The following is a 21,077-nucleotide window of genomic DNA, read 5'->3' as shown; positions in this document are numbered from 1 at the left end:
ACAATTATTTTGGTGACTAAAGTTTGTATTTTGATAGCCACTATTTACCCTTATACTATTTCCCTACAATAAAGTTGCAAATTCACTTATTCTTATTCAATAAGCATGCCATTAAATTTTTTACTTTTATTTTTATATATAAAAAACAAATACCTAATTCATCTATACAAAAAAAATATATAAGTTGGTTAATTTTAATTAATAATATCATAAATTTAGTTTTTATTCCATAAATACACATATAATTAAATAATTTAAGTGATCATTGTATATACTGATCCTACTTACTATATTTTTAAGGGACAATTTTTTCAATCTATGGAAATAATTTATATTATTAATAGTCCAATAAATAAATCTTTCATTAGATATGAGTAAATATCTTATTGATAAACTTTACAGGAAATTAAAGATATAAAAAAATTAACAATAATTAATGCATTTAAGAGTAATATACCATTCTTATATTTAGAAAGAAAAAAAATACTCTTATTTATTTTTATTTATAAGAACAGAGATAGTATTTCAAAAATCTTTGCATTTTAAAAGTAATAAAATAATTTCAGAAACGAGAAGATTCTAATTTAGAGACACCTTCAAAGAGTATTTTTTTTAATATACATGAATCTCATTTTAATGCTGAAAGAATCAGATTTTTTTTAATACTAGTAATTTTTTCATACATGAGTTTTCCATGATGACAATTAGATTAAAGGACTTAATTAAAAATAAATATAAGTTCAAATATTCAATTGAAAAAAAAATCAGAAACCTAATTAAAAATTATCAAAATAATTTAGAGACTGCGAATTAATTTTACATAATTAATATGACTTTTTAACTAGTATGTTGGTAAAAAAGAAATAATTAAACTCAATCAAAAAAATAAAAAATTACTAAAATACATACGCATACACAACCAAATCACGCATTCAAATGTAAAGTGAAAAATTTGATGATGGCGTAGTTGGAATGATCCGGCACGCAGCGTTTGACCCAGAAGTGGCAAGCAAAGTGTGTAGTGTGATTGAACCATTTTTGCTGTCACTGGCAAAGACTTCAAACCCCATAACTCTGAGATACTGCAACCAAATCCACGCAAAGCTCATAGTCTCCCAATGCATTTCACAGACCCACTTAACCAACACCCTCTTGAGCCTCTACGCCAAATTTGGCCACTTTCACCATGCCCACCTCCTGTTCGACCAAATGTCTCACAGGAACGTTGTCACCTGGACAACCTTAATTTCGTCGCATCTCCGAACTGGGTCACTTCCAAAAGCCTTTGAGATGTTCAATCAAATGTGTGCTTTGAATGAGAGACCCAATGAGTACACCTTCTCTGTCCTGCTTCGAGCTTGTGCCACTCCTTCATTGTGGAATGTGGGTTTGCAGATTCATGGCCTGCTGGTTCGGTCTGGGCTCGAGAGAAACAAGTTTGCTGGGAGCTCTATTGTGTATATGTACTTTAAAAGTGGTAGTAATCTCGGGGATGCCTTTCGTGCTTTTCATGACTTGTTGGAGAGAGACCTTGTTGCATGGAATGTTATGATTTTTGGGTTTGCTCAAGTTGGTGACTTAAGCATGGTTCGTAGGTTGTTTTCTGAAATGTGGGGAGTCAAAGGCTTGAAACCTGATGATAGTACCTTTGTTAGCTTACTTAAGTGTTGTTCTTCGTTGAAAGAGTTAAAGCAAATTCATGGGCTTGCATCTAAGTTTGGTGCTGAAGTTGATGTTGTGGTGGGCAGTGCCCTGGTTGACTTGTATGCCAAATGTGGGGATGTAAGTTCTTGCAGGAAAGTCTTTGACTCCATGGAGGAGAAGGACAATTTTGTTTGGAGTTCTATCATTTCAGGCTATACCATGAATAAGAGAGGAGGGGAAGCTGTGCATTTCTTCAAGGACATGTGTAGACAAAGGGTGAGACCAGATCAGCACGTGCTATCAAGTACTTTGAAAGCTTGCGTTGAATTAGAGGACTTGAACACAGGAGTTCAAGTGCATGGCCAAATGATAAAATATGGGCATCAAAGCGATTGCTTTGTAGCAAGCGTGTTGTTGACTCTCTATGCCAGTGTCGGTGAACTTGTGGATGTGGAAAAGTTGTTCAGAAGAATTGATGATAAAGATATTGTAGCATGGAACTCAATGATCTTGGCTCATGCTCGGTTGGCACAGGGATCTGGTCCCTCTATGAAACTATTACAAGAACTTCGTGGAACAACCTCTTTGCAAATTCAAGGTGCCTCCTTGGTTGCTGTTTTAAAGTCTTGTGAGAATAAATCAGATTTGCCTGCAGGTAGGCAAATTCATTCACTTGTAGTGAAATCAAGTGTAAGTCATCATACTTTGGTTGGCAATGCATTAGTCTACATGTACTCTGAGTGTGGACAAATTGGTGATGCATTTAAAGCTTTTGATGACATTGTCTGGAAAGATGATGGTTCTTGGAGTTCTATCATTGGAACTTATAGACAAAATGGGATGGAATCAGAAGCTTTAGAGCTATGCAAAGAGATGTTGGCTGATGGAATCACTTTTACGAGTTATAGCCTTCCTCTGTCTATTTCAGCTTGCTCGCAACTTTCAGCTATACATGTGGGTAAACAGTTCCATGTTTTTGCTATCAAGTCTGGTTACAACCATGATGTGTATGTTGGAAGCTCCATTATAGATATGTACGCTAAATGTGGAATCATGGAGGAGTCAGAGAAAGCTTTTGATGAACAAGTAGAGCCTAATGAAGTAATTTATAATGCCATGATCTGTGGATATGCTCATCATGGAAAAGCACAACAAGCCATAGAAGTATTTAGTAAGTTGGAGAAGAATGGTTTAACCCCCAATCACGTAACTTTCTTAGCTGTACTATCAGCTTGTAGCCATTCGGGTTATGTAGAAGATACCTTGCATTTTTTTGCATTGATGCTTAACAAATACAAGATTAAGCCAGAATCTGAGCATTATTCGTGCTTAGTTGATGCCTATGGCCGGGCAGGAAGGCTTGAGGAAGCATACCAAATAGTGCAGAAGGTTGGAAGTGAATCAGCATGGAGAACATTACTAAGCGCTTGTAGGAATCATAATAACAAAGAAATTGGAGAAAAATGTGCAATGAAGATGATAGAATTCAATCCTAGTGATCATGTTGCCTATATTCTTCTTTCCAACATTTACATTGGAGAGGGAAAATGGGAAGAAGCTCTTAAATGTAGGGAGAGGATGACCGAGATTTGTGTGAAGAAAGATCCAGGTAGTAGTTGGTTGATCTGAGGATCAGAGACCCAGATGGGAATGTGTATTATACTAATGACTCACCATTATTGGAGTGCATTTTTAAAAAAATAAAAAATAACTTTGATACTTCATTCTATGGTTATACGTTTCGGCAGGTATAGCTAGTGTTTTGCACTCATGTAAAGTCTGATTGATCGGCATTTTCTTGCCCTACAACTTCCTGAGTAACTGAGAAGAGATGCACAAGGATACAATAACCAAACCTTCGTTCTTCACTGTATTGGAATGAGTTATGACCCACCCACCCACGGTCTTATATCTGTAGCTCGAACGAGCACAATAGGGACAGATACATCAGACGTATACAACAACCATAATTTTTTTCCATATAGATGCAGACACTGCTGCATGCTATTTTTTCACCCCTTCGGCCTTGAGAAAGAGAGAAAAAATAAGTGTAAATATAATAGGTGGTATAGTGTAGTTAGAAAGAGATTGAGAGAAATAATAAGTGTTAAATGAGTATTTGTAGTATATGAATGTCTATATATCTCTATCCATTACATTTTTTTGTTGGAAAGCACAACCATAGTTTATTTGCTTCTAAACGGGCCACACCTTTTTTCTGATGGTAGAACTACTTGCCCCCTATCTTTTGATTCATTCTGTACTAAGACGAAGTCAAGTTTTTTCCAAAATTAAATGCGCTCGAACAACCTACAATGTTTATGTGTTGGTTAATGTTGCAATAAATCCGAATACGTCCTAAATTCATACAATATTATTCGATCAAATCGTTCTCAAAATACAAATTGCAGATGAAGATACAGGAGTGTAAGCGCTGTTCGGCCCCGTGAAACTTCCACTGCTGTTCCACAATCTTGAAACAAGTTGCAACTTTGTCCAACAAACGCTCATAAGTGGATACACAGCACAAAATCCGCATGTGTATGCTTGACAAAAAATTTCAGAATCAGTAACAACTACTTCCCTGCCTTGAGGACCTTTTTTCGCTTCTGTTCACCTATAAATTAGGAACTGTAACCTTTTACCTCCATAATTAACAATTTTAACCTACTTCTTCGACTCTTAGGGGCGCAAACATATCTTTCACAACTTCCTTTAATGCTCAGCCAGTTTCACCTTGTTTAGCTATCCAAAGTTAACCCATTATCATCCTCATCTGTAGGATCTTCAGGTGATGTTGCCTTTGGAAAGAATTCTTCATTGGGGTACATCTGATTAAATAGCTGCGATAGTACCACCACCAAACTAGTGAGCATCAGTTACAGGGCTAATAATTATTAATCAATGATTGTAAATATTTTTGTCCTTTTCAGTTTTCATTAACAAAAATGACAGTCCAAACATAAGGTTTCTAGCTATTTCAGTAAAAAATTAAGTCAGACAGAAATACTGAGAAAATTTATCTAAAGACAAACCTTCTCGGTCGCATCTAAAAGGGCATTGTAGTTCAGATTTCCATCCGGTGTAGGAGTGGAGCTGATAAATTCAAATTTACTCTGTAAAGGAGATCAATGTATATCCATAGTCAAAAAATGATGACCGTGTCAATGTTATACAATACAGGTTTGCATTTTGAATCAAATCTGTCATGACAAAATTCTTAAAATGCTACCTAGTTATTGGTGGTTGAGTTCTTTGAAAAATGTAAGATATGTGGTCCTTAGGGGCTTAAAAAATATTTTTTAAAAATAGAGAGAGGGGAATCAGGAGTAGAGCCTCCATAATGATAAAAGGAAATTCAAAATGAGTCATGAGTGATGCAGTAAAGGAAACAAGTGGACATGCAATATGTAGGTAAAAGTAAACATCGTTGAAGAAATAAATCTGTGAACAAATCAGGATTAGAAGCACACCATAATTAATTTCTGAATATAAAATGCACTCCAGAGCACAATGGGTTTTATATCTTCACTGTCACTTTGAACACTTGGAATGCTTTCAGAGTTTCCCGATACAGGCAGCGTAAGTAGAGCATTCATGGCTGCTTTTAGTAGCTTCTTTCCTTCATCGGCATCATTGCACAAAGTGGAAAGGTATAAAATAAAGCTGAGAAAGAAGAGGCAAAAAAGATCAGTTTAAGTTCACATAGGGGAAATATAAATGTTATGACTAGGAGTTAAATATGAATATGGTAAAATATGAAGCAGAACTCTAATGGTAAATCATGGCAATAATTGTCACTATACAGAAGCCTGAAATCAATATACAATAACAATAAAAAGAATCCTGCAAATTAGCGGCAAAATCCCGAACAAAACTTTCTGAATGGGAGGAATTAATTACAAAAATATTTTTAGATACAATAGTAACTTCTCACTCGACCAAAAACAAAAATAAAATGGTTCACTTTTTCTTTATTTTTGAATGTTCCTAAGCTCCATGAAGAATAGGCACAATTGAAAAATCCAACCAGCAGAAATGTGAATCCCGCTGCTGGTTTCTTGGGTCCTTCACTTTTTTTTTTTTTTTTTTATGCAAAATATATTATCCTCTTTCAAGTCTTGGATGCATCCTTAAAATGCACACTGCTTGCAAAGGCATTTTCAAAAAATACAATGGAGATTTTGTTGTGGGGATTGGCAGCAATATTGTATCTTCCTCCTTTGTTCAAGCAGAGCTTTGGAGGTTCTTTCATGGATGTAAAATATTTTGAGTGACAAAATATATAAATCAGAGTTATTATATTTATGCTTACTGAATTTCAAACCACACAATGTGATAAATCAAAGAAACAGAAGATCTAGAGAAGCAGAGAAAAGAAATTTAAAGGAAAAAATGAGCATTTCAATGTTTATTTAGTAAAAAAACTTACGTTCCTGCAGGACAAACAGCGAGATTTGATCCTATCTGAAGAGCTTTGATTGAAGTCACCTGTTCAGGATACAAAGCTAGAGAGAATAGAGAAAAAGTCAATTTCTTTCTCATGTTTTAATATGCCTCTAGTTACCAATGCAGTGTTTAAATCTCTTACATCTAGGAGGATACACCACTGAGCAACTTGATACATCTGGCTTTATTGAACTCCTTGTGATACATATTCCCCTAGCCACCATTCCTTTAATATCTCTCTGACTCAACATTTGGAGCCTTTCACTGGGAAAATCTCCTAGAGACAAAGACAACGGTGATGGAATTGTGAAGGATGGGTCCAGGATTAGTTGGTGGCTGTATAAATCCTGCCCTGAAGCTAATCTAACACCTTTATAAGACCCAGTAACCTGCAATGTTGGTTTAAAAATGACAAAGATGAAATTCCTTTTGCACTTGACTTCAACCTCGTCTCTTCTCACAAAAAAAGTACTAGAAAACACAGATCAAAGATGTATATCTGCACCTTATCCATAAGCAGCGAAACAACCGGCATTCTTAGAACCTGAATCACAAAAGTATAAGATTTAAATAAGCATATATGGTCAACAAAACAATAAACAAAAATATTTTTAAAAACATGTAAGCAGAAAAGTAGTTAACGATGTTATTTTGTTTGCCAACAAAATATCAAAAAACATCCAAACATTAACATCAAGAGAACAAAGATAAATGAGTTTCATCCTAACCCAAAAGAAATATATTGTTATGATGTCAACAAAACACAGAGATAGTGGCTTCACTAAATTGCATAATAATAAGAATTAAGTATCCTTGTCTAGTAAAATTTGAATCCATCCCTTTCACCACAACTACCCTCCTGGCTTTCAGGAAGAAAGATCCAGGAAATGCCAAGCATGACAACATGATAGCTGAACCATGTTTCCTTCTATCATACATATGATATGATGACACTTAAGTAACAGTATAAAATTGGAAGAAAGAGATACAGACAATAAACATTTAATATATAGAATCTTCGTATCCCATTGCCCAGAGGCTCTTCGCTATGCGAAGGTATGGGGGAGGGATGTTGTACGCAGTCTTACCCTTGCATATGCAAAGAGGCTGTTTCCGGATTCGAACCCATGACCAACAAGTCACCAAGGCACAACTTTACCGCTGCACCAGGGCTCGCCCTCTATTTAATATATAGAATCAATGTATAAAACAATGTTCTTATTTTCTGTTTTGATAAAAGGCATCAAACAAGTTTTAAAACAAAAATATGCAAGCTTGAAAGAAGTTACGGAATCTAAAAAAAATTTCCCTAATAGTATCATATATCCATTGAAACTTACATAAATGCAACCTTTGACAGCAGCACGACGACAAAAGGCCTGTGGTAGTTCTCCTTCACCATAAATAGGATAAAGCAAAGCCCCAGGAGCATTGGGAAACCTGAGTGAAACAAGGTAAATATCTCATAAAGAAAAACTAAACGGGATCCCTTAAATTTTAAAAAAAAAAAATCAAGGCAAATGCGGTACATGAAACAATAAGAATAGGAAAATACCTTCCAACAGATGAGCTGTATTGAGCTAAACAATCTATTCCATCTTTTGTTTTAAGTAACTCTTCACAAACCTCGTTGTTGTCTTGATCATAATCTAGCATGGCTATAGCATACAAAAGAATCCTGAGGAAGACAAAAAAGCCATTACCTTAGTGTACTGAAGAAGTTCAACAGGCTATGCTTGCATTATATACGGTTTGAGTTGACATACTTTACTCAAAAAGTGTCAACAAAATATGAAAGAAATAGTTCTCTTCATTGCACAAGAAGATTATCAACCTCACTTTTTCAATCAAAAATATATCTAATGCCATGTCATCAGACTGTTTAAGGACCCAAATCAACAAACTAAGCCAGTACCAAACACTTCAAGGAACTAACCAAACACTAATGCACCAATTGCTGGGGGGAGAATATCAAAACTTTACAAAATAATCCCTAACATTATTCTATTAGTGCAAGCCACATCCACTTTGTGATTTGATTCTGATTTCCAAAGCACAACATAAAATCCTCACCCCTATATATTTCTAAATATGACAACATAGAACTAAGGCGATAAAATATCAAACTAGAAACTGAAAATTTCACTGCAAACAAGAAACAACAAGCAGAGCAATATTTTCTTCAGCTTTTGTCTTGACAATTGTTAAAAGCTAAAGAACTGGAAGCGCAGAAACTTCCATCTCCAGTACATTGGTAATTACTGGGTAACAAAACACTCTTATATACTGATCTTAAGACTTACATTTTGGCATAAACACATGCATTTTTTTAAACAATATAACTTGAAAGTGTTCTGAATCAGACACGGCATAGTGAAAAAATACTACTAATACTGCGCAGAAATATAAATAAAATCAAATCTCACTAGTAAACAGAAATGGTGAATACGATTTTATCTTAGGCGGCAACTTCATCTTCTCCAAGAAACTAACAAACGGAATCTCCAAATCCTCCTTGGGAATCTTCTCCTCCTGAGTATCATCGAGGTGCTGCTGAACCAGCTTGAAGAACCTCATCAACTGGTTCTTCTCCTTCAGCGAAAGCTTCTTGTCTCTGAAAATCGCTCCTCGAGAATCCGGCACGTTCGCCAAACCCGCGTTCGCTTCATAGACGAAGCTCTCGTCGATTCCTTTGAACTCCAAATACTGCGCAGCGCCCGATTTCATCAACAGATCGATCGTCTTGTCCGCGCAGAACAGCGCCCTGGGACCTCCCAAATCGATGTTGAATTTTCGCGAATTTTCGCTGAGAAACGCGGATTCATCGTAGGTCGCGGTTTCCGCGTCGGTGCAGAGGGGTTGGTGGACGAGGTCGACGACAACGATGTCGTCAGAGTCGGAGGATGCGGCGGCGGTTGCGGCGGAGGGGAGGGAGTGCGGGGAAGTGAGGTAGGAAGTGAGATCGTGGAGGGAGAGAGAAGCGAAGTGGCTGCCGTAGAAGGAGTTGGGGTCGAGGTGGAGGATGGTTTTGCCGACGGCGGAGGCGGCGGCGGCGATGACGGATTCCGATAGGGCGGTGCCGACGATGATGAGATCGAAGTTGACGGGGTCAATGGGAGGGTAGGAGAAGGGGTCTTGAGGTTCGGTCATAGCGACGGCGGCGCGTGCAGGTTAATTGCCGTCTGTGTCGTGCTGGTCAATTGACTGATGTTATTATTGGATTGGGTTACCTAAGGTCTGCGGAAGAATCTTGTTTTAAACTTCGGATTTTTTTTTCCTTCTCAAATATCTTTTTAATTTGAAAAAAAATTCTATTCCCATCTTAAAAATGTGTAGTACTGTCACATTAATCATTCAAAATAAGAAAATTAAAAAGAAAAAATGTTTACTTTTAATGTAATCTCTGAATATTTTACTTCCAAATTTAAAAAATTCGCACGAGTTGAATGATAATATTAACAAACATTTAAGTAGTAAGCAGTTAAGTTTAAGAGTTTATTTTAAATTTTCTTATCTTTAAAGACGCTTTAAACTTTCAACCACCAAAATGATATTTTATCTTTTTAACTTCTACAAATTATAGATATTCAGTTTTAATTTCTTGAAAAAAAATTCAATTACTCTTCCTCTTCCATTATTTTTTTTCATATTTTTACCATAAGTAATGACATAGTAGTCTACTCATGTGACATGACAACTATATAGTTGTCACATGGCAGTAGCATCGTAAGTGTTGTTTTAAAAAATGATTTTTGTCTCAAGAAAATTATTATATTTTGATTTTAATCCTCATTAAAATGATAGTATGTTGCAAGAGATTCAAATTCGACAACTTCTAATCAGTTATACACACTCCATAGGTGTTGGTTGCATTTCACCAACCTTCAACTTGTTGAAGGAAACAAAACATGAAATACAGTTGTATACTTGTATTTGCATTTCAATTTGATTACGGGAAAATAAGGAAATGATGTATTGCCTATCACATTACAAGCACATGATGAAGATTGCATTGAAGATTGGGTTTCAAACGTTGTTGTCTATATCTATATTACTAAACAAATTGAAATACTTAAAAGCTAGTTACAACTGATCAATCAATGATCAACCAGATTGAGAAGAACAATCAAAGAACAAGTTTCTTACAATTGTAAGAGATGTATTAAGCACAAACACCTTCATTCTACTTCAAAACCAAGATTTGAAGCAGATTAATTTTCACGATGAAAATCGTTGTTATTTATTAATTTATTTGCTATAAGCTCGACGGACAAATCTGCAAACCCTAGCAGATACTATTAACCAAGATATTATCCCAATCTGCAACGATAAAAAGACAATTAGAAACGACTATAAATTCAAAAAATAAAATAAAATGGATTGCTGCCGACAATTGCAAAAATTTACCAACTTATCACTGAAGATTATCTGTTTAGAACATCCATGATCAAAGTTGTTTAATGAGTTGCTAATAAAAAAATGTTATTAATAAGTTGCTTAATTCACATATATTAATTTCATTTTTCCTTCTCTTCTTAATTATATCGACAAATCAATTTAGCCAAAAGTTTTGCCTTCTTTTTTTACTGATAAGAGTATTTAATTTTTAAGTCAATTCTTATATTACTTTCATACAATATTCTTCCACACATTTAAATAAGTATTCATGTGATATGATAAACTCAAATAAGTAATTCTTAATATAGGTCTTTCTAAATGTAATTGGAGTAATCAAGACAAAAGGTATGCCATTTTAATCATTAAACTAATTTCTTTCAATTGTTGTGGTAGCTAGACAAGGCCTCAAAAATGATGGCAACAATACCCAATTAAGAGACCTTACCAAGGAAATGGACGATCAATTACTTACCGTGACACTGTTATTTTGAACTCCTCTGGTCTTCCAAGATAACAAGCTCCCTGCAAAGAGTGTAAAATATGTTCACAAGTCAAAGGAAAAGCTTCTTATTTCTTCTTTCTCTAATAACAAGGTGAAATTAGACATGCAATTTATTTGTTAGGCCTTCATTTGGAAAGATTAGAAATCCAAAAAATGAAAACAAAAATCTGGTTTTTGTATTGCATGCTAAAAAAATTTGGCAAGTCTTGGTCAGATAAGTCAGAGGGTTTTTTATGCATCCTAGTAAAATTAAAGTATATTATATATTCATAATTGCATTACCAAATGGTTGCACGAGTTGCAGAGATATGCTAGCCACAGGAACACGCCAAAACCAGATAAGCAGCACTCCATATGTTAAATACTACATGGAACAGTAAAAAAAGGTATCTTATAAACCTCTACAAAGAAATTCTGTTAAAATAAAAATAAAAAAAGCATGTCTGAACATACCTTTAAGATGAGAAGCACTTTTGCGTATGAAGCATCATCTTTGTGACATGAATTTTGGTCTGCATAATAATTTAACTATACTTTTAACAAACACGAGGGTAAGAAAATTAATTTTAATTAATTAACAACCAATAGAAAATAAAGGACATGAAAATGAAGATAAAACTATATTCATGAAGGGGAAAATGTCATGAAGGGGAAAATGTCATGAAGAAATATTGTTTGAATAATATTCTTAGCACAAACAATGTACAATTAAGAATGAGAATCCGGTTGCCTGGAACTTATGACATAACTTGTAAGAAATATAAGTATTAAATGTTTGATTCAAATTTTTTTCTCTTCATGAACAAAAACAAGTATCTTCTAATATTAATTTAAGCAATAAACTATTTGAGGTACTGAGACTTGATAATATTCATTAGACTAATCGTTTGTATTGGATACAATTTAATATATGGAACACGATTCATAAAATTTGATTGTTACATACTGAAACTTTTGCACTCTTATAATATCTCTAATCACACTTGTTTTTTATCAACCAATGTTAGTTGTTAATTTTCGTCAGAATGTTCCTGAGGTGAATTGAATTCATCACCTCTCCTCCACCCCACCCCCTTCTCCTTTCAACCCTTAAACCCTCATTCTGAACCATTAATTCAACCTTATAACTCCTTTTAATCACACTTGCAGTTCAATTACCTTCAAATTGAATTAAATTTTCTTTTTGTATTGTTGGTTTTTTTTGTTTACCACAAGTAGTCTCTTTCAGAAGCAATTCTATTTGAGGCAAGAAATAAATGTAGTTATTTCTTCTAGCATATGTAGATTTGAATTTTGGTTTGTTACGCTGTGAGAGACTAGCTGTTCTAGTTTTAAAGAGACAAGTTTCTTAATCTCATGGCAGAGAGTATATTTCCCACTAAATGCAATATTTACCACTTAAATTGAGATTACCTTTCTTAGTTAATCCGTTCATCAACTTAGGTTTCATGTTGTGCTTGTAAAGTCCAGATACACTGATACATATAGCATTCTTGTCATGAAAGCATATTTAAAATTGCGCATTGCAATGTGTCAGTCTATACTACATTATTGGATAGGATAACATAGCAAAAGTGAAAAACTTGAAAGAAGAAATAAACTCACACTTTGAAAGTTCCCTCTCCTTGGCAACTGCCAGCCTTTTGAGTTTTGCTGCTTGTGCAAAGGTTGATGGCCTGAGAGGATAAAGAGGTACACACAAGCATAAGTGTTGCAATCATATCTTGCAGTCATCTCTTTTTTAGTGATTTGTACTCAGGTTATTTTCCTTTTCTTCCTCCTATACCCACCTGATTTCTCTATTTGAATTTCCCCACAATTCCATACCTGACAAGGCCTTTCTTCTTTGTTCTACTAGTCTAAACAATGCCAAATATTTCTTATTAATTTTTTTTGTTTAAAACTGAAATTAACTTTAATGTTTAGTGAATACTGATATGTCTCTTTGCAGATCACTTCAATTTTTTCTCATTTTGCTGCCAAAAGACTGTAACACTTGTCACAGTGGACTTTAGACAAAATTGTGGATTTACCCTTTAATTTCCAATTATCAACCACACACATGAGCATTGGAAAATGCTTGACCTATGAAAACTCATCAAATGATAACATTAGCTCAAAACAAAAACGGGTTCCAAAAGAGGACCCCCCTTTTTTTCACAAGAGGAATTATTGGCTAAAGCATTACTTACTGCGACATTGAATTTGCCTCCTTCAAAAGTTGTTTTATTTCTGCACGCAACTGAATTTCTTTTTCACTATCGGATCCACTCTGTAGCAAAATCATACGTGTAGATGTTAATGCTACATGGTTTTCTTTTTCTTTTTTTTTTTCCATTAATAAAGATATTTGAAAAATGCTTTTTGGTTAAGGAATGAATTTAATTTCACTATCAATCCTTTGATTAGTTTGTCCAGAGAATTTTAGATTCTTATAATTATAAGGTAGATGACTTTGAATTTATAAGCTTTATCGTGACAGTGAATAATATTTATTATTTTTGTTTTAATTAATCAATAATTAGAATTTAAAAAGAGGATGATACCTTCTTAACATGATCCAGACAATAGTATGCAAATTGAAAAGCAGCCACAATCAGAAATATGAGAGGAGCTGCTAACGACCTTTCACGTTCTTGGCTTGCTTCGTCTCCCATAATTCACTCTCCTCCCCTCCGTGATTCAATTGTAAGGAAGATCAATGCAGAGTGAATTTCAATGCGTGTGTTTTGTGCTTTCCTATCTTTCAGTATGAATGATTCAGCCTATTAGGCCCAATTATCATCTTAATTTATTTTTGTTTCTTTTCCTATTTAATGCATAGAATTAGAATTATTATTTAAAATGAGTTTAATATGGATGTATTGAAAAAAAATTGATATCGTTAATTAATTATTATAAATTGTTATGAATATAATTTTAAAAATAATTACTATAAAAATTATAGTTTGAGTTTAATAATCATACATTAATAATATAAAACATTTTTATATTAATATTTAATCATAAATTGTTATTAATATCATTTTTAAAATAATTATCATAAAAACAAATCAGTTGATGAATTGTGATTAAGCAACATTATAAAACTTTTTATCTTGAAACTTTATAATAATTTTTCTCTACTAGTATATGATGAAGTGATATATTAAGCTTGTGTTGTGTCGCATTACATTGACATTGTATTTTTAATTAGAAAAGGCGCAGAAACAGAAACAGAAAGAATGGCTGGTCCCGGCAAATGCTTCCTCGTGACGGGTCCTCCGGTGAGTAAAACCCAACGTTCTCTCTCTCTCTCTCTCACACACACACACACACTCTCTTCATTCTGTGTTTATTGATTTTGATTTCACTGATATGTTCAGGGTGTGGGAAAAACCACTCTTATTATGAAAGTATTCGAGTCCCTCAAAGTCAATCCATCCCTCAAGCTTCAGGGCTTCTACACTCGTAACCATCTCTTCATCTTCCTCTTCCTTCCTTCACCATCTCACATATATAATGTAATATTCATTACTACAAAATGGTTGGTTGGTTTTGTAGGGGAAATTAGGCGCGCCGGCCAGAGGGTTGGTTTTGAAGTGGTCACACTCGACGGTCGCACTGCCCCACTTGCTTCCATCGACATTTCAACGTTCATTTTTTCATTCCCTCACTCTTTAGCTCCACACCATAAACATCTCAATTTTTAGTTTACCATAATTAGTACTTAGGACCCATTATCTGGTGTTTCTCTGTTTGGTAACTTGTATTTATTGCTCATGCCACTTGAGGGTCTTTATTCATTTTTCAACAAAGGTACTCATGTGATAGTAAATCCTAAAGGGGCAGGCAAAAAATAGATGAAACGAACTGAACTGTAAAAGGGGTTTAGGCAAACTGAACTGAACTGCAACTGAATTGAACCGGACTGTTCTAAATAAACATCTTATACAACTCTGCCTATTTGATTAAATGGTGTCATTTGATTGCATTGACTTTGGCAGCCCCGAGTCTCTCAGATGGCCTAATGTTGGCAAGTATAAAGTTGATGTTGCTTCCTTCGAGTCACTAGCACTTCCCGAGTTACAGGTCAGCTCGCTTTCTTTAAATGTCTTACTAACTAGTTTCCCTAGGGTATTGATTAAGAAATTGAAAAAAAAAAGTATTTTTTGTGAAAATCATAGGAGAGCACAAAAAAGTCATGGGCAACGCAATTTTACGCATCCCAATAAAATCATTCTCCTTTTAGTTTCTTAACCAATGCTCCAAGGACACTGGTTAGCATTTGTGTTTCTTTAATATGTTTTCTCTATGCATTTTTCCCCTACTAACTTTAGTAGGAGATTGGATTACTAAATATTTTGCCAACTATATTGCTATCCTTGCAAATGTGGTATGATGCTCTTCAACTGTTCCGTTGCATTTTTAAACTAAAAAACTTCGTACCCTATTGCCCAGAGGCTCTTCGCTATGCGAAGGTATGGGGGAGGGATATTGTACGCAGCCTTACCCTTGCATATGCAAAGAGGCTGTTTCCGGCGTTGCATTTTTAAACTATTGGTGTATTTTTATTTTTATTTTCTCAATGTGGATTTGTCATTGAGAATACAGAATTTATTATTTGTCATATACCATGTATTAGATCAGTCTTTGAGCTTTCAAGACACATTCAATGAATAGGTTAAAGAAGACACTGATCTCTTCATCATTGACGAAGTTGGTAAGATGGAGTTGTTCAGTTCCTCATTCTTCCCTGCAGTTCTAAGAGTTTTGGAGTCAAATATCCCAGTTTTGGCTTCCATTCCAGTTCCAAAATTCGGCAGAGACATACCTGAAGGTAAGTTTTTTCACCATAATTTCATCTCCATTTCTCACAGTATCTTGTTTCTGTCTTAACAATAGTAGGAACAAATTTCCTTTGCTCAATTCTTTAAATAAACCATGCTAGGACTAAATCTGCCACAAGACCTGAGCTCAAAGATCTGTTGAAGAGATGTTTTGAGGATTTTGGAGCATTTCACTATCTAATTGCTTTGCTGAATTTGTGAATGACTAATGTTCTCGAATTCTGCAGTTGCAAGGTTGCGGAATCATGCAGGGGCAACTTGTTTTACATTGAGCGTTAGTAACAGAGATGCTGTTAGAGAACAGATACGCTCACAATTGGAAGATATGCTGACAAAACACTAGTCATTGCAAGTTTGTGGTCTGAATTCATACCGTGTAATGTAGAATAAATTATGAATTTATGATGGGCTAATACTATTTAGTGAGAGAAAAAAAAGTGCAAATCTTAATCGAGCCTTAAATAAGTTGATAAGCTAGTTGAGCTTTGAATACCATTAGTAGTATACATGACTTATCTGCATGATAGTCCTTTTGTAATGACTTATCTGTATGTCTGTATTATGGACAATATCTTCTGCAGGAAACTGAAAATCTTAATCCATGTAATACATGATATGATTATACTTATCACATTTAAACACAGTATCAAAATATGCATCCAAAACAAATGTATTCAGACAACATGTCAGTGCCGCTATCAGTGTAAAATGAAGCATGAATTCAACATAATTGTGAACAAACTGGTGTATAAAATATTAAAAAGAATATATGTGCAATTAAATAAATAAAATAATGTATGATCTAAGTGTAATCAATTAAATAATGGGCCTTATCAACTTCGTTGCAGCACTTGTTTTGCCAATGATGAAAATGATTTTGCTGTATCTTGCATCTCTGTGGCACGAAGGTTGATACCCTGCCAAGTTAGAAGATATGTAAACAAATAAGTTCTGGATTTTCGCCCCCAAATTTTCTTGTTTACAATGGCATAGGATAACGAAATTCTAACTGTTTTTTCGTTTTTTGTCAAGGTAAAAGATACCCCCAATTTCTTTGTGTTTTCATGCAGCTTGATTCGTGCCCGTTTAGCAGCGGTTGATTCCTGTAGCACCAGATTCCTGATTGATTCATGTTTGAACTCATATTTCAGCATTAAAAGAAATGAAGCTTTAAGTATATGGAATCTGTCTAATTATACAATGATCAAAATTACATGTATCGTGGTATCTTTTTATTTTCTTTTCTGTGAAACTAAGAATGTCATATGTCTATAGGTCCTATAATTTTGATGATTACATAGCTTTAAAGATTGAAAAAAAATCATTGATAAAATCATTAAGCATGCAGTATCAAACGATGTTCATAATAAGTTAATAACTACAGATAGTCCCAAAGTTCCAAACGAAGGTATCATAGAAGAATTATTTGAAAGATTGTCTCTCAAGTGTTGCTACCTCATTCAAAATTAAACTTGAGACAATTTTGAAATTTTTACAACGTTTAGCATGCTACTTTCTTCGCACAAGAATAAAAAAGAACGCTAACACAAAATACAACTGATTAAAATATCTAATGGGTAGGTAATAAATCTTAGATTAAAGATTCTTCGTAATGATCAATCTTGATCGCAAACTATTTTTTGCATTAACAGATAAACTTGACACCTCTAAATTAGAAATTAGCAATAGGGCCTAGGCAACAACTTTCACTTGTAAATAAGCACATATAATGCCATGCTTGTGAACTGTTATGCGGTAGAAAAGTCAAGCATGATGAGAATGCATATGATAGATATATTCTTACATAGGAGGAAGAAGAAAATCCATATTTCTTCTTAATTTGATCCAGCGCGCCATCTTTTTCATCCTGTTGCCTTTCCTTATCTGATGTTTTTTGGTTGTTTCCCTTCATCTCTTTCAATCTTCCTGTATATTGGATGCTCAATTAAATTAGCTAGCAATTAAGAAAACCTGTAATTCAATCACACAGTGTAGTTTGCTAAATTCAACGGATGCACTTTTAGTTGCCAGAGTTTTAGTTATAGTAACGTAGTGTTCATAAAAAAAAATTGGGAATACAAATTAGTATAGTAGAAAAGAATCAAGCTGGCATTTGTGCTCCTCCCCTCAGTTTATCTTCTACTTTTGGTAAGAATATCCTCCACTTAAGTTGGTATTCTTCCAAAAAAGTATAAAACATATGCTTGAATTATATTAACATACCTTGACATGTTAAAGCATATTGAGGTGTTACAGTTTCATCTTTCCATAATGGATCGATATAAACTCATTAAGCATCATCTCGGTCATTTACGCAACAGAGTTTGTTCTAGACTGACCTTTGTATTTTGCCACGAATCAAATGACAACACACAGGCGATCATGAAATTCTGACCTCTATAAATCCTCTAGTGTAGCTCATGTTTCATCCCATGCACAGTAGTTCTAGACTTCAAGTGCTTATTTCTTAGGTCAAATGATGAAACATAAGGAAAATCAATTTTTATAAAATTGAACTCGTTGTCACAACAAACCTTTCAAAGACTGAAATGTGCCGGGCAATTTATTCTTATTAAGGAATCCCAATATGGTTTGTTCTTTGCGTTTTTCTCCATGATCCTCTGGGCCAATGTCATCTATACGGGAGGAAAAGAGAACACCTCAAATTCAAGGATCCGTATTTTAGAAAATATACTATAGGAACTTCCTTAGGAAACAAATTAATCTACCACTGTAATTTAGTCCTGTTTATAATATATGTGCTTTCTGACTAGCAGAGAGTCATCTCATCAATAAAAACAGACTGCATGAATTCATTGACACAAAAGACATATTTCATCTTTCTTGGCCAAAAGTTTTATGCAAATGTTGTTCAGTAGCACATATCTGAGGCATTGTTTTACCTATGTTTAATTCAAGCTGATTTTCATCCATTGTCAGCTTATCAACATTATCATTACATACAAAGTTTGCATGTGAGAATACTGCTGAGAGTTTCCATATACTTTCTTTGGGATCTTCTTTTTCCATAAGGGGCACATGCTTTTCTTTACTGCTAGTAAAATCTTTGATGACGGAGCTGAATAGACCCTGGAATGCCTGAAACCAGTACCAAATACCTTCAGTCATAAAGGATAGTGGATATAGTTGTATAAGTTATTAAAATGTTACAGTTTACCTTTTTCTTTTCCTTATGGATTACAGGGCCACGAACAAGCTCTTCTTGTGATGGCATCCCTTTCCTTCCTGTAGATGCAGCTAACAGAGTCCAAAAGTCTAAAACAAAGTCAAGCATTACGTATAATGAGACTAACATTTTACCAGTTTTGAGCGAAAATGGTAGTAAAGAAGATAACAGGCTGTAAATATCTTTCCCTGAGACAACAAAAATTTCTTGATTACAATTCACCTGTACACTGACGTTGAGTTAATTTGATGTCATAAATTTGTTTAAAAACCTGTTATACTAGTGAAAGATAAAAGCATACCAAAACAAAGATCTTCTTTGGATGAACAACATATCTGGCTATGAGAAAATGACTTCAATTTTGGAGGTGAATAAGTGAAACTCTAATTGATGTCTCCTCTATCAGAGACAACTCTGGCAAAGACCTAACATTGTTACAGATGTCTTGTTAAATTATTAAAAAAATGTTCCATGAAGTTGACATGAAGGGAGACTATTAAGAAGGATTTAGAATACATGAAGCCTCTTGAATATATGATTCAAGATTCAGCATAAAATGTGCTAGAAACCCACTTGGTGGGAGTAAGGATCGGTTGAAGCATTTTCCTTATTGAAAAAATATCCTCAAAATGGGGATTGAATTTTAACACCAATTGTTGTCAAATCTTCTCCCATGTTATATACCCATCAATTCTTCAAAAAAGTATGTGCAGACTTAAAAAAACAACCACCTTAATTCTATTTTTCCACTGGTGAAAAGGAGTATGAGACTAATATCAGAGAGGTTGTAAAGTGTTGATGCCCAGCAACAGGAAGAGGAATGAAACTTGTTTTTGTAAAACATCTTTTTAACACCCTGAAACATGAGAATGAGTAACCGCAAGCATCAGCTAATATTCTAGTCATTCATGACTCATGAGTAAGCACAGAAGTAAAGAACACATTATCTGTAAAGCATGTGCAAAAGAGTATACATACAAAGAACACAGCAAAATAACTGCTTTGCTGTTGCATCTTCAATACGAATCCCTTCTTTCAACTCTGAGAGTCATCTTTTGTAACTGATCCTGTGATTCATTCTCCTTGTCCATCTGTATAACATTATAGAAAGTCTTACACTTTTCAATCAGATCTTTCACTGCAATAGAAAAGTCGCATTGGAATCTGAATTCTAAACATAATAAGCATTTAGATCATTGATAACTTAAATCGATGCATTTCGGAAACTGATCATTGTTTCGACTATGCAAACTCTAACCCAACACCTGCTTAAATATAGCTTTAGAGGGCTTCTTAGGATGAATAATTTCAATGCTTGATGAGTTTCCAGTTTCACCATCTAGTACTAGAACAGACGAGTCGTTCCAACAACTAAAATGTTTTCTCAAAACCATGTAAACTGCAGGTTTTGAACTGCAAAGAGACGATACCGGTGGAAATTTCAATTGCAATATTTTTCCGATACAACAAAGATGGACCATCTATGTTAATAACTGAAACTTGTAACAAAATAGTACAAAATCACACAAATTAGCACAGTGAATATATTAAACAGCTATACACTCTGATAGGAACCCACCCCAACAGATTAAGCCTTTTAAGTTTTATTACACTCACAATCTCAAAAGGGCAATTGTGTCCTAAGTTAGTTAGAGATGTGAGTGTGGGTTAGCGGGAGTCTGTTATATGGAGATGAGTGCTGTCTGTTATGGGTATAGATATTTTGGAATGAAATTGGGAGTCTAGAGATTATTCTCTGACTTGGGAGAGCTTGCTCTCATTTCTCTATCTGTCTCTTTCTGCTATTCTTCTTTTTGCAGCATCATTTGATACAATACGTATCACAATCAAATAAAAAAAAGGTCTAAAATAGCAAGTTTCACACTATCTGATAATCATTCAAGCAACAATATGATAAGTAATTATCACCCAAATATATGATCAGCATCAGGGATAGAATGGAAATCCCGTGTTTCCCAAGTATTACATAAATCTACTAGCGAGTTGCTTAAAGCAGTGACACAATATGCTCTCTTTTTATTTTACTGCTAATGTGTTCAATGGATCC

The 21,077-nt window shown here is 34.4% G+C and overlaps 5 protein-coding genes across 7 annotated transcripts; 2 read left to right on the top strand and 3 right to left on the bottom strand.

The window, feature by feature from the left end:
- Positions 1-739: 739 nt before the first annotated feature.
- LOC102667531 (pentatricopeptide repeat-containing protein At4g13650) lies at positions 740-3,363 on the top strand. The gene has a single exon (XM_006573469.4). It carries the CDS (start codon positions 973-975, stop codon positions 3,271-3,273), a length of 2,301 nt encoding a protein of 766 aa, XP_006573532.1. The 5' UTR covers positions 740-972; the 3' UTR covers positions 3,274-3,363.
- A 633-nt stretch (positions 3,364-3,996) lies between these two features.
- On the bottom strand, positions 3,997-9,350 carry LOC100795946 (rab escort protein 1). The gene is made up of 9 exons (XM_026128547.2): positions 8,543-9,350; positions 7,649-7,771; positions 7,434-7,533; positions 6,599-6,637; positions 6,236-6,482; positions 6,077-6,152; positions 5,118-5,310; positions 4,680-4,760; positions 3,997-4,487 (listed from the first exon to the last, which is right to left on the bottom strand). The coding sequence occupies exons 1-9, from the start codon at positions 9,241-9,243 to the stop codon at positions 4,386-4,388; spliced, it is 1,662 nt and encodes a 553-aa protein (XP_025984332.1). The 5' UTR covers positions 9,244-9,350; the 3' UTR covers positions 3,997-4,385.
- Positions 9,351-10,053: 703 nt separating this feature from the next.
- On the bottom strand, positions 10,054-13,719 carry LOC100790676 (protein GET1). Its single transcript, XM_003516476.5, has 7 exons — positions 13,540-13,719; positions 13,186-13,265; positions 12,599-12,669; positions 11,447-11,505; positions 11,276-11,357; positions 10,964-11,013; positions 10,054-10,413 (listed from the first exon to the last, which is right to left on the bottom strand). Exons 1-7 carry the CDS (start codon positions 13,648-13,650, stop codon positions 10,342-10,344), a joined length of 525 nt encoding a protein of 174 aa, XP_003516524.1. The 5' UTR covers positions 13,651-13,719; the 3' UTR covers positions 10,054-10,341.
- A 414-nt stretch (positions 13,720-14,133) lies between these two features.
- On the top strand, positions 14,134-16,450 carry LOC100527302 (uncharacterized). Of its 3 annotated transcripts, none has more exons than XM_006572773.4 (6): positions 14,134-14,259; positions 14,359-14,443; positions 14,537-14,627; positions 14,980-15,064; positions 15,656-15,812; positions 15,924-16,450. In XM_006572773.4, exons 1-6 carry the CDS (start codon positions 14,218-14,220, stop codon positions 15,962-15,964), a joined length of 501 nt encoding a protein of 166 aa, XP_006572836.1. In that variant the 5' UTR covers positions 14,134-14,217; the 3' UTR covers positions 15,965-16,450.
- Positions 16,451-16,519: 69 nt separating this feature from the next.
- On the bottom strand, positions 16,520-19,730 carry LOC100790150 (uncharacterized). The gene is made up of 4 exons (XM_014775590.2): positions 19,001-19,730; positions 18,726-18,921; positions 17,627-18,458; positions 16,520-16,941 (listed from the first exon to the last, which is right to left on the bottom strand). The coding sequence occupies exons 1-3, from the start codon at positions 19,136-19,138 to the stop codon at positions 18,346-18,348; spliced, it is 447 nt and encodes a 148-aa protein (XP_014631076.1). The 5' UTR covers positions 19,139-19,730; the 3' UTR covers positions 16,520-16,941; positions 17,627-18,345.
- Between the last annotated feature and the right edge of the window lie 1,347 nt (positions 19,731-21,077).

Source organism: Glycine max, chromosome 1 (genome assembly GCF_000004515.6).
Source record: "Glycine max cultivar Williams 82 chromosome 1, Glycine_max_v4.0, whole genome shotgun sequence".
Taxonomy (NCBI): domain Eukaryota; kingdom Viridiplantae; phylum Streptophyta; class Magnoliopsida; order Fabales; family Fabaceae; genus Glycine; species Glycine max.
Note: the sequence above shows the minus strand (reverse complement) of the source record. Positions and strands in the feature narration are given on the sequence as shown.

Bases quoted from the DNA above. Each gene is read 5' to 3' on its own strand.
- LOC102667531 (XM_006573469.4), top strand. From the start codon at position 973: ATGATCCGGCACGCAGCGTTTGACCCAGAAGTGGCAAGCAAAGTGTGT.
- LOC100795946 (XM_026128547.2), bottom strand. From the start codon at position 9,243: ATGACCGAACCTCAAGACCCCTTCTCCTACCCTCCCATTGACCCCGTC. The intron at 6,483-6,598 runs GTGCAGATATAC...CCAACATTGCAG, and splicing joins TTTCGCTGCTTATGGATAAG to GTTACTGGGTCTTATAAAGG. The intron at 4,488-4,679 runs GTTTGTCTTTAG...GTACTATCGCAG, and splicing joins TTTTAGATGCGACCGAGAAG to CTATTTAATCAGATGTACCC.
- LOC100790676 (XM_003516476.5), bottom strand. From the start codon at position 13,650: ATGGGAGACGAAGCAAGCCAAGAACGTGAAAGGTCGTTAGCAGCTCCT. The intron at 11,358-11,446 runs GTATGTTCAGAC...TGTTCCATGTAG, and splicing joins AAGTGCTTCTCATCTTAAAG to TATTTAACATATGGAGTGCT. The intron at 10,414-10,963 runs GTAAGTAATTGA...TTATCGTTGCAG, and splicing joins TTCAAAATAACAGTGTCACG to ATTGGGATAATATCTTGGTT.
- LOC100527302 (XM_041014824.1), top strand. From the start codon at position 14,218: ATGGCTGGTCCCGGCAAATGCTTCCTCGTGACGGGTCCTCCG. The intron at 14,628-14,979 runs GTTCATTTTTTC...TGACTTTGGCAG, and splicing joins GCTTCCATCGACATTTCAAC to CCCCGAGTCTCTCAGATGGC. The intron at 15,813-16,049 runs GTAAGTTTTTTC...CGAATTCTGCAG, and splicing joins CGGCAGAGACATACCTGAAG to TTGCAAGGTTGCGGAATCAT.
- LOC100790150 (XM_014775590.2), bottom strand. From the start codon at position 19,138: ATGTTAGTCTCATTATACGTAATGCTTGACTTTGTTTTAGACTTTTGG. The intron at 18,922-19,000 runs GTAAACTGTAAC...TACTGGTTTCAG, and splicing joins TCCATAAGGAAAAGAAAAAG to GCATTCCAGGGTCTATTCAG. The intron at 18,459-18,725 runs GTAAAACAATGC...CCTCCCGTATAG, and splicing joins TCAGCTTGAATTAAACATAG to ATGACATTGGCCCAGAGGAT.